This window comes from Rhea americana, unplaced genomic scaffold (genome assembly GCF_003343005.1).
Source record: "Rhea americana isolate MKP2758 unplaced genomic scaffold, rheAme1 scaffold_328, whole genome shotgun sequence".
NCBI lineage: Eukaryota > Metazoa > Chordata > Aves > Rheiformes > Rheidae > Rhea > Rhea americana.
The window spans coordinates 165,451-180,015 of record NW_028186455.1 but is presented as its reverse complement, the minus strand read 5'-3'; the positions used below and the strand labels follow the sequence as shown (position 1 = coordinate 180,015).

General features: G+C 35.8%; 1 protein-coding gene across 1 annotated transcript in view; it reads right to left on the bottom strand.

The window, feature by feature from the left end:
* TTLL11 (tubulin tyrosine ligase like 11) overlaps window positions 1–14,565 on the bottom strand; it is a 52,812-nt gene that overhangs the window by 1,631 nt on the left and 36,616 nt on the right. Inside the window, exons 6-8 of the mRNA XM_085310831.1 lie at window positions 10,601–10,858; window positions 8,860–8,897; window positions 6,407–6,469 (exon numbers count right to left, since the gene is read on the bottom strand). Of these exons, the coding sequence (XP_085166957.1) occupies window positions 6,407–6,469; window positions 8,860–8,897; window positions 10,601–10,858 (359 nt within the window). The remainder of the gene's footprint in view (window positions 1–6,406; window positions 6,470–8,859; window positions 8,898–10,600; window positions 10,859–14,565) is intronic.

The following is a 14,565-nucleotide window of genomic DNA, read 5'->3' as shown; positions in this document are numbered from 1 at the left end:
TTAAACCTTGTCTTTTTAGAGATGGATCTAAAACAAAAATTCAAATGCAGAACCGCTCAAACAGTATGGCATTTTAGTCTGTAGTACTATAAAGATAATCCCATTACTGGTATCACATTATCACAAAAGTGAGTTCTCTTAAGCATTGCTTTCCATCTGCTAAGACTGTAGTTATGTATGAATCTCTAGCCTTCCTTTTGGAGGTCAAAGAGGCGATATTTTGTCAGTCACACTGGTGACTTTGGTAAGGAAGGTATTTTGCTGTAAAAGCTAGACTGGGCCCTTCTACACCTTCTTATATGAAAGGACTGAGATTGCATTTACACTAGTATCCAACTCCATATTCTACTCCATCATTACTCAGAAATCCAGTCCCAATGCTTTTTGTAAATATATTCTCAACCACTGTATATGCAAAAAGTGTAACTTCTCATGGCATAACTCTCTGTTGACCCAATCGATATTAATTAAAGCAAGCTACAAATGGGAGATTGGGCACATTGTCCTTCTCCAAAGGCCAAATGCAAAAATTGGAACCTGAAAGGTATGCACAGAAGGCGTATTTGGCTCATGACATCAAATGGAGGGAGTCACCAAATACTGGAATGGATTTTATTCATCAGCAGCTGTCTTACAGAGGTTTCCTACAGATGCTCTTTCTCACATCTTTTTTCAAAACACTACCAACTTAACCATTCAGATATAGATTTATAGAAATGAAATGGAAATCCAAGTATCAATCTTCCAGTATTACTACCAGTCTTCTCAGATGAGGAGACAGCAGTTGGGGGTTAGGTTTTAATAGATTTGTCATACAGACTTTACTTATTCCAAAGGACTCCAATATCTATCATGCCTCCAGAAAACAAAACAAAATAAAACAAATTAAAAAAAATCATTGTTTGTGCAATGTTAGTTATTCTCATTTTCTTCTATGGAACTCCCAGATGAGCATACACTTTACTAAYGCCAGGACCTCTAAAATGGCAATTTTGTTTCAGTGACACAAAAGACAACCAGTTAATKCATGTTAGAAGGGAAGGCAGAGCATTGCCAAGAAATTCTGCTATAATAAAACTCTGCTGAGCCCCTTCATGAACAAAAGTACCTGCAGAAGCTACATTCTGCAGGATAGAATTCTTCAGATGCTGTTTGATCACATCATACTAATAGTATATTAACACAGCTAGTGGAAAGAGTGGCTGCATATTAACACTAATTATTGTATTTTAAACCTTGAAGTTATACCTTACTTAATTCCTAATCAGGAAGCCAGACAATAATGCAGCTTTTCAGAATGCCAGCAACACGGAACAGTCATAGCTGTTTTGTGTTTAACTGGTGCATCYTGTTTGAGCATACACTTTAGAAGATTATTTTAAGATGAGATATTAAAAGGTTTGGGTTTTTAACTTAATGTTAGTGTACTGATGCCGCTGGAAAGAMATCTTTTAAAAAATACAATTACATTCTGAAGTATAATTTCTCTCAACTAAGAGTGCAGTTGGAGTTGCTTACAATCTTGGCTATAAAACAGCTTGCAAAGAAATCRTTGGTTTATCTGAAAGCAGCAGCTGCCAGCTCAATAAATATTTTATCAGTCACAGTGAGCTACAGGCAGAGAAAGCACCTTTGGTAGCATATGTACTTCCTAAAAAATGACACTCATGAAGCATTTAATGAAAAAGTTAGAAGCTGCTGTTTTATCACTACAGCAATAGTTATTGTGTTGGTTACAGCTGGACGGGGGCCAAATGCAAAGCCAGGTCGCACAGATATCTTGATAAGATTACATACCAAAACGTTACGGTGTTGGATTTTTGATTTCCTCACGCCCTGCCTTTTTTTTTTAACACCCAGAAAACATCTATATCATTGAGACTTTCAACACATTTCTTCAATTCTGGAAGCTCAATTCTGGGCTTGAAGACTCATCTGTACATCTATTATTTTTGCCAGTGAAATTCTATCAACCAACCACATAAATGACTTATATCCATACTGAAATTCTAAATGCAAATACACAAATCTTCCATAAGTATCAGATCTTTGGGAAAAACCTGACTAAATACTATTTGCAGCACTTGGAAACTTTTCCATACCTGTGAAACTTAGGTGCCTACACTAACCTGCCTAAACTAGTACAGTAATTCACACAATCAGCCATACTATGTTCTGTGTGATATGCATTCATTTTCTCCTTTCTGATCTTAGGACTGGATATATTCCTTCCATCAGTCCTCTGAACAGTCTGTTTTAATTATTCACCTTGTACCTCATCTGACTTCATATACACAGTCCACAGGATATTATAGAATACCCATGCTCAAGCAAGATAAAATAATACCTATTTCACAGGAACAGAAGCTCCATTAACATTTGTGAAGTATGTTTAAATATTCAAAAAAAAGATGACACACAAATCACTTTGTAAGTGTCATACCTAGGCAAACCTCTAACAAAAAATTATGTGTATCATTGAGATTCTTGATGTTTATGCAAGAGGGCACTACAGATCTATTTCATAGAGGGAAAGGGAGTATCAAATCTAAGAAGTCACTCTCAGCTTGGAGATTTATTGATTCTTCTGCTATTTTAACCTTTCAAAAAGACACTGGAGTATACACCTTGATGTTCAGGTTCTTAAAGAAAAATATATTTTGAACCAATTTCTGGAAAGATACCAACTCRGAGCTCTGTGATAAGCATGCTAGCTTATAACAAGCAGCCTCTAGGTGGATTGCTTTACGCCACTCTGATTTAAATGAAATCCTGGCAATCCATCTTGACAGACAAAAATAGGGCATTTTGGTGTTACCTCCAGCATCCAGTATTGCCAAAGTCCTTTAATGGTGCAGGAATAATGCGCTACCATTTAGAACAAAATTATAAATTAGACCAATTAGAAAAACTAGGTTTGCAGAGGATTTTRTTTTGGGAAACTTCTAAACTTCAATACAGTAAATATAGATACCAAAAAGTTACGCCACTTATCTGGATGTATACAGCCAGCTCTGGGTTCCAAGGGTTATCACTGTGGATCCAAAGCTAATATAACCATTTCTCACTGTGGCGAAAACTAATTACCTGTAAGAATGCCAACTCTTTAGTGTGAGCAAAAGATAAGTGCTAAAGTAATGTAGGAAGAAAACACTGACATTTCAATTAGCTTGTTTTCCTTTGAAAGGAATTTAGGAAAAACCTGTCTTATAAGCCAAAGTAGTGAGTATAGATGAACTCTACAGTGGATACAAGTAAACTGAAGACAGTTAGTAACTTTAAATTGAACAATGTGATTTATACAGTACAGATCTGAGCGATCTGAGAGAGATCTATTTTCTTCAGTAGATAAACTGATTTTCATGTTTATACATAAAGCCACAAAAAATAAGCAATGTAATCAAATACAGAATTTTAAAAAGAGAGATGAATGAAATGCTCTATCTAGCCTCCTTATTAAATTGTGACAGATTTCTTATAATAGGTTAATATTCTAAAGGCAACTGTGTAATAGGAAAGTGTTTAGATTCATTTTCCCAACCATCCACTGCAGTATCAGGAAGATATGTGATGGTCGTAGAGCAAATCTGTGAGGCAGCTGGGAATAAGCTCACACTATATAATACACACTTTCCTTTTGGGCTTTAAAATTCTAGAGAATTTTTAGTGCTATTTAGCAAACAACTTTGCATAGTGTCTGTTCTTGTCTGACATCTTTAAGTGCTCTAATTTTATTTACTTATTCCTTATGTAGGAATAAATAATTTAGATGATTGATTTCCAATGTCCCTGTCGGAGGTTGTTCAATGGGAAGCCCACTCCAAGTGGCATGGTATTGCATGGGACTGGCACAACTCCTCTTGAAGAAGGTGAGGTTTTTCTGTATGTTTTCTTATAGAATCAGTGATCTCTCCTATTGAACTAGAAAGCAGGAGCTGCATACATTTTGCTACTGCCTCTTTTTTTCCACTCTTCAGCCTAGTGTGGTTATTTAATCCTCTTCTCTAAAACTGGAAAAAAGAGGGAGTCACAGGAAAAATTAATCTCTTGTTGGGGTAGATGTATTTCTTATAAAAGCCTTTTAGCCATACATAGAACACACTTAAACTGAGGTTTACAATCCAAGTTGGATGTAAAAACGCTTAAAAGTGACATAAGTGAATAATGATCCTAAACGGACAAATAGGAGTACAATTTCCACCAAGGGCTGCTTGTAGCAGAGAGCACAACTAATTGTCTGTAATAAGTTGTTAAGTGCTGAGATGGAGGTTCGTGTTAAAAACATGAGCTTCAAAACCACAGGCTATGCGAAAGACAAAAGATGAACACCACTGAGGAAACTAGGAGTTCATTATTTGCACAGAATATTAGAGTGAAGTCCTAAAATTGCGATATACATTCAGGTATAGCAAGTCACSTTTACTTCACAGCCATGGCACTGATTCAAAGTGCCTTGCTTTGTTCCTTAGATTCATCATGAGTTTATCTTGGGAAGTGTAACATGTAACACCCTCTCCACCTCCCCACCCGCCAGCAGTTCAGAAGTAAATTCTTCTGCTACATGATGGATACTTTTGTTTCTCAGCAACATCTACAGAAGTCAGGCTAGCAAAATGTGACTGCAGAGGAAAGCATCTCTAACTCATCTCTGCATGACTATTCTTGGGCCACTGGTAATCATCACCTGCCTGTATGTGCAAAGAGGGCTTCAAATCCCATTTGGTTCACAGGACAATAATTAACATTTTTATTTCCTAGCACAAGCTTTTTGGAAGGATATCAAAACCTCAGAGCCTTTTAAAAAAATAAAAATAAAAGGAGACAAATTAGTGCAAAAGCAGCAGAGAAAATGTTTAAATCTCCTTGATTTAAAGTTTTGTCAGGGTCCTGAATACATATTAAAATTTAATTGAGAAGAAAGCCTTTTTAAATAAATATAATTTTCTACATAGGCATTTTTTTCTATATTCTTGCTCTCTTTACAAATGGCAAGCTGGAATAACCACGTAACAAAGCAGGTATCATGGAAAGAGAGACAAGTCTGACACAGGTAACAGGAATAAAGAAAGGCTTCAAATTGAGATTGTATAAGATGCAATGGGAAAATGATCTCAATGGCTGCGTTTTGTACAGCCCAGAGGAAAAGCTGCAAGTCTGACAGAAGTCAGAACTGAACTCCATTTTGTTGGTTATAGCAATATTTATTTTCTGTAGCACTTTGTTTTGATGACCAGAACAGTGAAAGATAAACATCAACCCCACAACATATTTATGAGCAACATTATATGAACTGATTATACGCATTTTGCTTTGCCGCAGCAATTTAAAATGCAAAAAGAAGAAAAGTTAACACAGACYTAATAATAGATCAGGTAGCATTGCAAGTTTATAGTTGTTCTTTTGAAAAATAGTTTCCTGGTGCTATGATTAATTTATCTATTTAATAACTTAATTAAAAATATATGTTTCTGCCACCAAATTACACATTTAGTATTAAGGAGATAGTGTGTTGGATTTTATTTTTAATTTGCCAAAGAATTAGCAAAATCTTAGCGTTGGTTTATAACATGAGAACATTTAGCCCTTAAAATGATAATTAAGAAGCATACTTATCCTTAAAGGTTTGGATTTAAGCCTCTCTGTTTACTGCCAGCACCACTGTAGTAAGTTAACTGCCATCTGTGGTACCTTGACAGGAACATCCACCTTATTGCTCCAAGAAGTTTTTTACTTAATGAATTCCCTTTTTGACAAAATGCAGCTTTAGGTAATTACAAGACTTTGGAGCCAATTTAATAGTGGAGCATTGTGTAAGTCGTTGCAGGAACCTATTATTCTTCCATTACCAACCACAAAGGCAATGAAAATGAAAGTGAGGAGTATMCTGATAGGGGGAGGAATTATCTGGAATAAGAAAAATAATACAGGTAGTTTTGTTTGTCCCTAAAGTAACCAGAGAACAGAGTCAAATCAAAAAGAGAAGTTGAACATATTTATTTTTAGCTCCTGAGTAGCTTATTTGTTTTGCTAGACCATGTAAGTTACTCTAATATGGACACATCTCCTTACACTGTAATTAAGTTAAAGGCTCCACTGGAAATGTTTTTAAATGCTCCTCCACAAACAGCAACAAGAATTATGAATGCAAAATTGCAAGCACAAAAAAGGGGCCCGCAGAAGGCCCCTTGCTCTGACATATAAACTGAAAACCAAGGGATCTATTCTATAGACAAAAGGAAACTGCCTTGGAACTAAACAGAAGAATATTGTTGCACATACACATGCCTCAGATATGCATGTCTTGCTCCCATTATTTCTACTGGAAGTTGGAAGCGTGCTGGAACTAGCAAAACTACAAAAAAAAAAAAAACCAGCTTTCATTATCTTCAAATAAAAATACTGTTACCTGATTCTTTGTGATCGATTCCCATGCTGTTCCACCTTCTCGTGATATCAATGTATAGGATATCTACAGAAGCCATTGAAAAATTGCTGTTACTCAGCTTGCAATTTCTGTTAAATATAGACAAAATAAAGAAAAATATAGCTTACTATAGTAATCTATAGCTTATAGATTACTTCCAAACTTCTAAGTTAGGAAAACTTCTGTGAGAGCAATTGGGAGAACCATGAAAGAAAAGTTTACCCATGTCGTGTACCCACCCACGAAAACATGCTGAGCCCAACAAAAGGCMTGCAGTAGACAGCAAACAAATCAGCATTTATTAAGTGTACATRCCTGACATGGTAAAAGCCCTAAACTTTTCACTTACAAATCATTCCATGTATGTAACTATTCTGGCTACCAGTTCAGATCACAGACATCATCACAGCCAAAAAAAGGGCTCTGAGCATCTAAATCAGACTTGTACATTCAATCTCAGGTCAATATCTAGCAACAAAAAGGAAGCAGTCATGTTATGGATTAACTGGTTTATCTTGGCTTTGCAATAAACAAGAAAAAAAAAAGAGGAAAATTGTGAATATTTCTATTAAAAATGACTTGATTGACTATTACAGCTTTCTCCTAGACTATTTCTACTACTCTTTTTGAGGCCGTAACAGAATGGAATGAATTGATACATTGCAAAATCCAATACAAATCTGCATAGACTGTCTACATGAGGCAGAGTTATATTATATTAATTTGACTGATACGTTGGTCTGAAAAGGGTTGGAGGAAAGCTTTCTGGCACAGAATTACTTCTTTATGTTTGAATACTGAACAGATTTATCCTATCTGTTATTCAACACTGCAGGAAAAACAACAGCTCTCCCTCTTCCAGATGTATTTTAGGCATTTGGTGATAAGCACATGTCTAGGAGATCTGACAATTGTGTGGTCTGAGTCTGCAGTATAGTGTTGATCAGTATATGAGAATTAACCATCTGTCCAGGATTTCCAGATGTCTGGCAGCCTGGCTGGAACTACTGCACATGGCCAAAATTTCTAGCCAGAAAAAAAAAGAAGATAATTCAGAAAAATCCTGCCCCTTCAGTAGCCTAACCAGACTGCCTTAAAATAGAGAATAGTCAAGGTACAGTCTAGATAGTCCTTAAAACTTCAGGTAGCATCTAAATAAGGATGTGAGCCACATTCTTTGTCTCTCTTTGAGTTATATTTTTGGAATGAAGAAACTATGTAAGGCAGTAGATTTTGATTAGCTAAAATTTGGTTGGATACTTTGCAGTCGTTCCCCTCTCCACACACACATACAGTTGTGTACCAGTTCATTCGTGAAAAAGACACACAGCACACATTTTAGAAACATGACTTTATTTCTGAAATGAGTAGTAAGGAGAGCATTTTAGAAAAGGATCATGCAGATGGTAAAGATCCTCTGGGTAAAAAATAAATATTTGCTAGTATTAAAAAGTTTAATTTAAGAGTCATCAGAAACTAAACACCATTTCATTGAGATATGTTAATTTTTAATTATTTTAAAAGGAAATGTTGGCATTTATACTTTGCTCATCTGAAAAATGCCAAATTAAGACTGGACTAAACAATAGTAAATTCAGAAATGGAAACAATCCTGCACTGTTCTGTGGGAAGAGCACATATATCTGTAATTTCTATAATTTGAATTGTTTGTATTCATCTTGAATGCTAAAGGCCTCTGCATAGAAAACAGATCTCTGTATTTTAAGAGTACATCTGCTCCTGCTTATTTCTTTTGTCATAGTCAATGAAAGACAGAAAATGAGATATTTGTACCATGACAATAACAGATATATCCATAAAAAAAGAAATAAAAAGTATATGAAAAAATAAATTGAATTCTTTGCCACTGCAAGTTGCAATTTCATGATGCAAATCCTTAGTACACAATGCATTAGTAACTGGCATTTGGAAATGGTCTCTTAAGGGCAGAAGGCTACGCCCCCACAGCTGGCAAAATCAAATCTCGAATCACCCAATCTCAACTGTCACTTTTTCATAACTTTTAAATACCAATCTGGTTGTATTCCTAAGGCTTGCTAGAAACTTGACATGTTGACTAGGACTGCAAATAGTATCTTCCAAGCGTTACTGATCTGCTGTAAATGAAGACCCAAGGGTACCTACTASATAAAGTTGCACAGGTCAGTGTATGTTCACCTTACTCTAAGTATCATGCACCTTCTGTAAGATTAGACTCATTACCAAATATCAAGAGACATAAAAGGAAGTTATCTCTATCACCATGCTATTATTTTTCTCATTCATGATACCTGAATTACATGTGTTTCCATAACTTGCTTCTCTACATACAATTATGAGGGTGAAGATAACTCTTCATTATGTCTATTCCCACTAGACTCAGTCTACAAGAGTATCTAGAGTGACAGCTTTAAAGAGTTCAGGAGTATACATACCTTTAAAAAGCAGCAGGCTATTTTCTAAGTAGAGTAAACTGGAACACAAATCCGTTAAACACAGGGTGTACCTCTTCCCAGCAACACACAAAAACTTCATACCAGTATTTCCCTCAAAGCTGTGTCAGGATGTTCAATGCCAGCATAAGGAGCTGGAGACTGTAATACACACCTCGACTGAAACACAGAGATCCCTACCCACTCCATAATCCTCTACCAGCGTCGTTTTACCYGCCTTTGAGCGGCCATTGCTCCATATCTACAGCAAGCAGCTATAAAAAAAAGTTGTAAGCATAGAGAATGTGGAAATTTAAGTGCGTGCATGCCTGTGACAAGGAAAAGTCAGTTCTATGAATAAACTGAAATACAGTATTTCTTTTTTAACAGCCTTTGGAAGTCATTCACATGCACTCTTCTGTTTCAACTGCTTATTTTCAACCATATGAATAACCCTGAGTTTATGATACCATAGCAGTTTCCACAAAAGCTAAAGACAATTAAAAATTTATTTAGCAAGTTCTGATACATGCTGTTCTCATGCATTTTTTGAAATAATGATTTACAGTAAGGGGGTAATATAGTTAGGGAGAGATAAATATATATACTTAGCCTTTATTTTATGGGCAGAAAAAATAAGCACAATAGGACAAATATTAGTGTAATTGATTCAGAATCCTCACGTGTAGTATATTACATGAAGTGGATACCATAAAGATGAATTAAGACAATATGCACACAATTTACTTCCTCAGTCCTTTCTTGGAAAGCCTAAGTTAAAGAAAAGGTCATTTTTACTACAGTGAYGTACTAAAGTACTTCAGATTATTATTTTTTCGCATGTGCAAGTTTTATATGAGGCTTTCAGAGGAAAATGACTTTTGCTATAATTTGGCTTCATTATCTGCCTCTTGGGAGAGACCTGTTAGCAAATCTCTACTACAAAACATCAAATTCACCAAAAAATAGCTTTGGGAACTCCAATGAATCAGCTGCAATAAGCAAATGAACCGTAACATCTTTTCACTTGGGAGAATGGTTGATACAGAATAATACATTTTTTTAAAAAAATCTGCATAGTATCAATTATGTTATGCTGTTAWCAATTGTTATCTCAGATTCTTAAATCCTCTTTACTCTTTTATCTCAGAGAACATTTTCTTGTATATACACAACCTCCCTGCCAGGATCTCCACAACAATTCTTAGTTTGGCAAACCATGACAATTTCTGCAGGGGTCGTTGGCAACACTGTCTGTCTGTCTATATGTCTGCCAGTCATGATGCTCCCTCAGGATGAAAACAGGAGCTCTTACTCCCAAGAACCAACTCTGGGGTGTCATGCAGCACTGTACTTGTGACACTGCGAGCCACCACCATGCAAATAACTTCCATCGTTCTAACACCAAATGACAGGATTGGAGGAACTGCAGAGCAAAAGAGTAATTATAAAGGAGAAAGTCTGTATTATGCCCTTAAGCATTTACCTTGGGAACTTGCTATGATAAAAATACATCCATTTTACAAGAGATTATGCAACAATTCAATGGATCTTATGTGGAAAAGTTCCTTCAGAAGGGATTACTAAATCTGTGAGCTAAAAATATATCACTATTAGGGCCTGTTTTTATCCAGCAAAACTTAAGATAAGCAGAGTGACAGTAGTGCTACACAACAGGGTTTCTAGTTTCTAAACTCTCTACTATACTTTATGCAATTCTTAAAGAAATCTTCACATCACTAACCTTATAAATGTTCGAAAACCTGTTGGCCCAAGCTTCGTTGTCCCTTTAACACCAAGGAAACGGATAAACAACGCAGCCACTCTGTCCACAAGTCGCAGATAATTGAACTGCTTAGCATACTTCGGAAACACTTGCTTGAGACACAGGGAGGGTAGGCCAGCATCTGCACTTCTGTTGGCGTCATGTTCCAGACCGTCTGGTGGTCCTGCATCCATTTGCTCGTCTTTTGTGTCTGACACATGCTCCAAAGTCTGAGGTCTGTGGCACAAAAAACAATTGTATGTTATGATAATGTTACCCTTGTAAGAYTCAATACTGTCATTTTGGAAACATTTGTTTAATTATAAGATCTTATTCTGAGATTTATGCAGTAATGAAAACCAAACATGAGCACTAAGGTTTCCTAAAATAGAAAACACATTATATTAGTATGTAAAAAGCTTGCAAGCAGAATATTCTGTGATGCCAAAAATAACATCTATAGATATGATTGAAAAAGAGATGCCAAATCATAAACAGCCTAATTCTGAGAGCTACTGGTCACTCACAGCTCCCCTGGAAACGATGGGGAGCTGCACACAATCACATCACTTTTATGCCAGCGTTGAAATTTCATCTTTTAAATTAAACCTTTCCTTTGCCAAAATCTTGGGTTCATTGCCCCATCACCCCCCAAAAGAATGGATGCATGTTCACCAACACGTGCATGGTCACACTGACCCCACATGATTCTTTTTATATGGACCTTTGGTAATTATGTGCTAGAAGTAGGCCAGCAATTTACTCTGCAGCTATTACATGGCAACAAATTCRAGCTGTATCACTTCTGGGCATTGCCCAAACTGGTAAAGTTATCAAAAATATGCGATCCCATTACCAGTGCTCAGAAATCCAGGGAGATAGCTATCAATCTAACCACTAAATGACAAAAACCAGATTTTTTTTTTTTTTGAAGAGACAGGTGATTTTACATCCTCAAATTACARCTTAAGACAATACATCTTCCACATGACTCTCTAGCATTTTCTGCTAAAATCTTTTCAGTTGATCTTTAATAACAAAAAAACCTGGATTGATATCAGACTCTTTTCTGCATCCCTGGTGTGGGACAATGCTTTTCTCTCTTCTTGTCTGAAAAAAAAAAAAAAAAAAAAAAAAGAAGAAGAACCCTTTTTCCTTCTCTTCTTACCCTTCCTTGTCCTATCCAGTAATGCTCCTTACAGCACTAGATAAAACTGATGTAACAAGACACTAAAAAGACAGAAGATCCTTTTATTTTTTCCTTAAATCCACATAGTAAAATATTAAAACCCAAACATTTTTGTAAAGTAGGCTTAGAAGAAGCTCCTCAATGAAGGTTTTTAAAGTACAACTGAAAAAATATTTCTTGAAATCAACCTTAGAAGCCAGTTAATCTGAAATGTAAATATTCTGAGCACCTCGAACATTTAGCATACTTGCAAATCTGAAGAACTGATACCTAAATGACAGCAGCCTTCTAAAGCAAAGCTCAGAATCCCTCAAGCAAGTAAAAAATAAATTTTAAATGCTTAAAAAGTTTGCTGTGGMTAAAAGTAGCATCTATTCAGATTCTTTTAAAGTAGGTTACATGTTGAAGAAAATCAATTATATCTGGGTTGTTGGAAGTTTTTCCTGTAGCAGAAAATAGGAATCTTGCAGAGGTCATTGAATCTTGGAAAATAAACAAATGTAAATCAGCCATTTCTTTCTGTTAAAAAAAAAAAAGAAAAAGAAAAAGCAAAGCCAGAATTCCTATGTAGTTATAGAGCTGCTCCATGTTTTTTATTATATTTGGAATAACACTAATTTCACTAAAAATATCACATAAATAATAAGAAAAACATGCTATATTAAAAAGCATGGAGAATTCTGCTCTCTGTTCCCATCTGACCTGACTTCTATCAGCAAGACTGGCTGGTATATAGGTCCAKTTTTTTCAAACACAGAGTAATTCTATCCATTTTAACACTCCTCCCTGCACACAGCACAGAACTTGTTTTTCTCTCTGTAGAGTYGTTGTGATGATGAAGAAACCTTCTGAGGTCTGTACGATGTAGAATCTGTTCAGTGGAGGAATCACCAAATAAYAACAAAGTACAGGTACTATCAACACATCCAATGAATTTAGGTAAGCGGGAAAAAAAACAAGTTTCATGGAAGTGCAGGAAACATTTCATGGGAAGTGTTTAGAGAATGTGATAACCTAATGCTATTTGTACTTATATTCAGGCAGTGTTCAAAAGCTTGTAACTTCTCTGATAAGTAAAGAACAAAAAGTGAGTCGCAAAGGACAAATTCTAGCAACGCTCACAAGCATTACCATATACACAAATGCATACTGGCACTATTCAGAAGACAATTTCTGGGCAATCCCATTATTTTTTGCTTGAAATCTTCTGTGCATACTGTCAAAATACATTATTTCATGCTTTTTGTCATTGGCAAATTCCCTAAGTAAAAGCTTACRGAGATAATGATGTTCTGAAATAAATGTTGCATATTTATTCACCATGATATGTTTTTCTATGTTTTTTCTGCTTTTGACATATCTAGATAAAATTAAAGATTGCTATTGTAAGTTCAGAAAGTCTGAGAGCTGATGGTAATTATTTGGCACCCACTAAGCATATTCAGGTTTTCATTTTCTTTCCAGTCATTTTTCTAAGTACCCATCATCAAGAAYAAGTATAATTCACACTAGGTACTAAAAAATTAGTGCTTTAACTACATTGATCTTTTGTGTTCCTGAGCAGATTTAGTGTACTTCATAAAGCTCTATTCCAGCAGAGAATAACAATCAACGTGGTTATTATCCACCCACAGTACTGTAAAAATTATCAAGTCAAATATACAGTAAATCTGCACCTTCCAACTCATTTTCTAAAAGACAGCAGACTTCCTTAGCCTTCTTATAACTATTCTGTAGTCAGTCATCCAGAACAAATATCCCATGCTTTATTTTAGCCTCGTTTTTTTTGGTAAATTTCCCTGAAAGAGATTTACTCCATTGCCTACTAGGTCCCCTTTCAGTGTACAATACTTCAAAGTAATACTTTTTACTTCTTGTAATAGGTATTCCGAAAATAAATGTATGGCAACTGTAAGAAGATAAAGTCACTCTACAAAAAAAAATGCAATAATTGAAAAAAAATGTTAAATTGTGATATCTAATTTCTAAAAGACATTTTCAGGGGCAAAGTTYTCAACCCTCTTTGAATTTGAGCTCTTTATTTACTCAGCCATTCACAGCTACAGACGTTTCTCACACCTCCAAAATGCAGCAGCTCTTCAGCAACTGCAAGACCTCCCAGATGGCTCTTAACCACCAGTATCACTGCTTGGCATGGATCTGAGGCTGGAAACTTCTCTCTGCACGAAATGTCAGCTGTAAGTTTATTCAAATGAACTTTGAACTTCAGTTGCAGTTGTGACAGCTCTTTGTAAAGGACATCTGTGTTTAACCTCTTTCAACGTCTCGGTAAGTGCAACTGCCAGGCCATGGCCTGCTCTGATGAGCCGTCATGCTGCACTGCACAAAGCCTCTGTTCTTGTAACAAAACTATTGTTGCAAACAAACTTTTAAAATAATGGYACTTCTTTTATATCCACACTTACATTCACCAAAGCTGAATATTTCTACTTGTGACGATTTGCTAAGAAACAAAAGTTTCTAARGAGGCAGTGCTTTGATAACGTTCTCTCCTAGAAGCTGGTCTGGTACAAAGCTACTTTTGCAATATTAGGTAGCTAGAATAGTAAAAAAATCCTACCCTGAAACTAGTACCTGCAAAGATTGTTTAATCCCTTGGGGGAACGGCTTTTCAATACTTTATACGCATGAATCCTTCTATTACTAGATATTACCTCCAATTTCTTCTCCATGAGATAACCAAGTACTGTTGGGCACTATAATCTGACCAGACAGTGTATACAGGCACCCACAC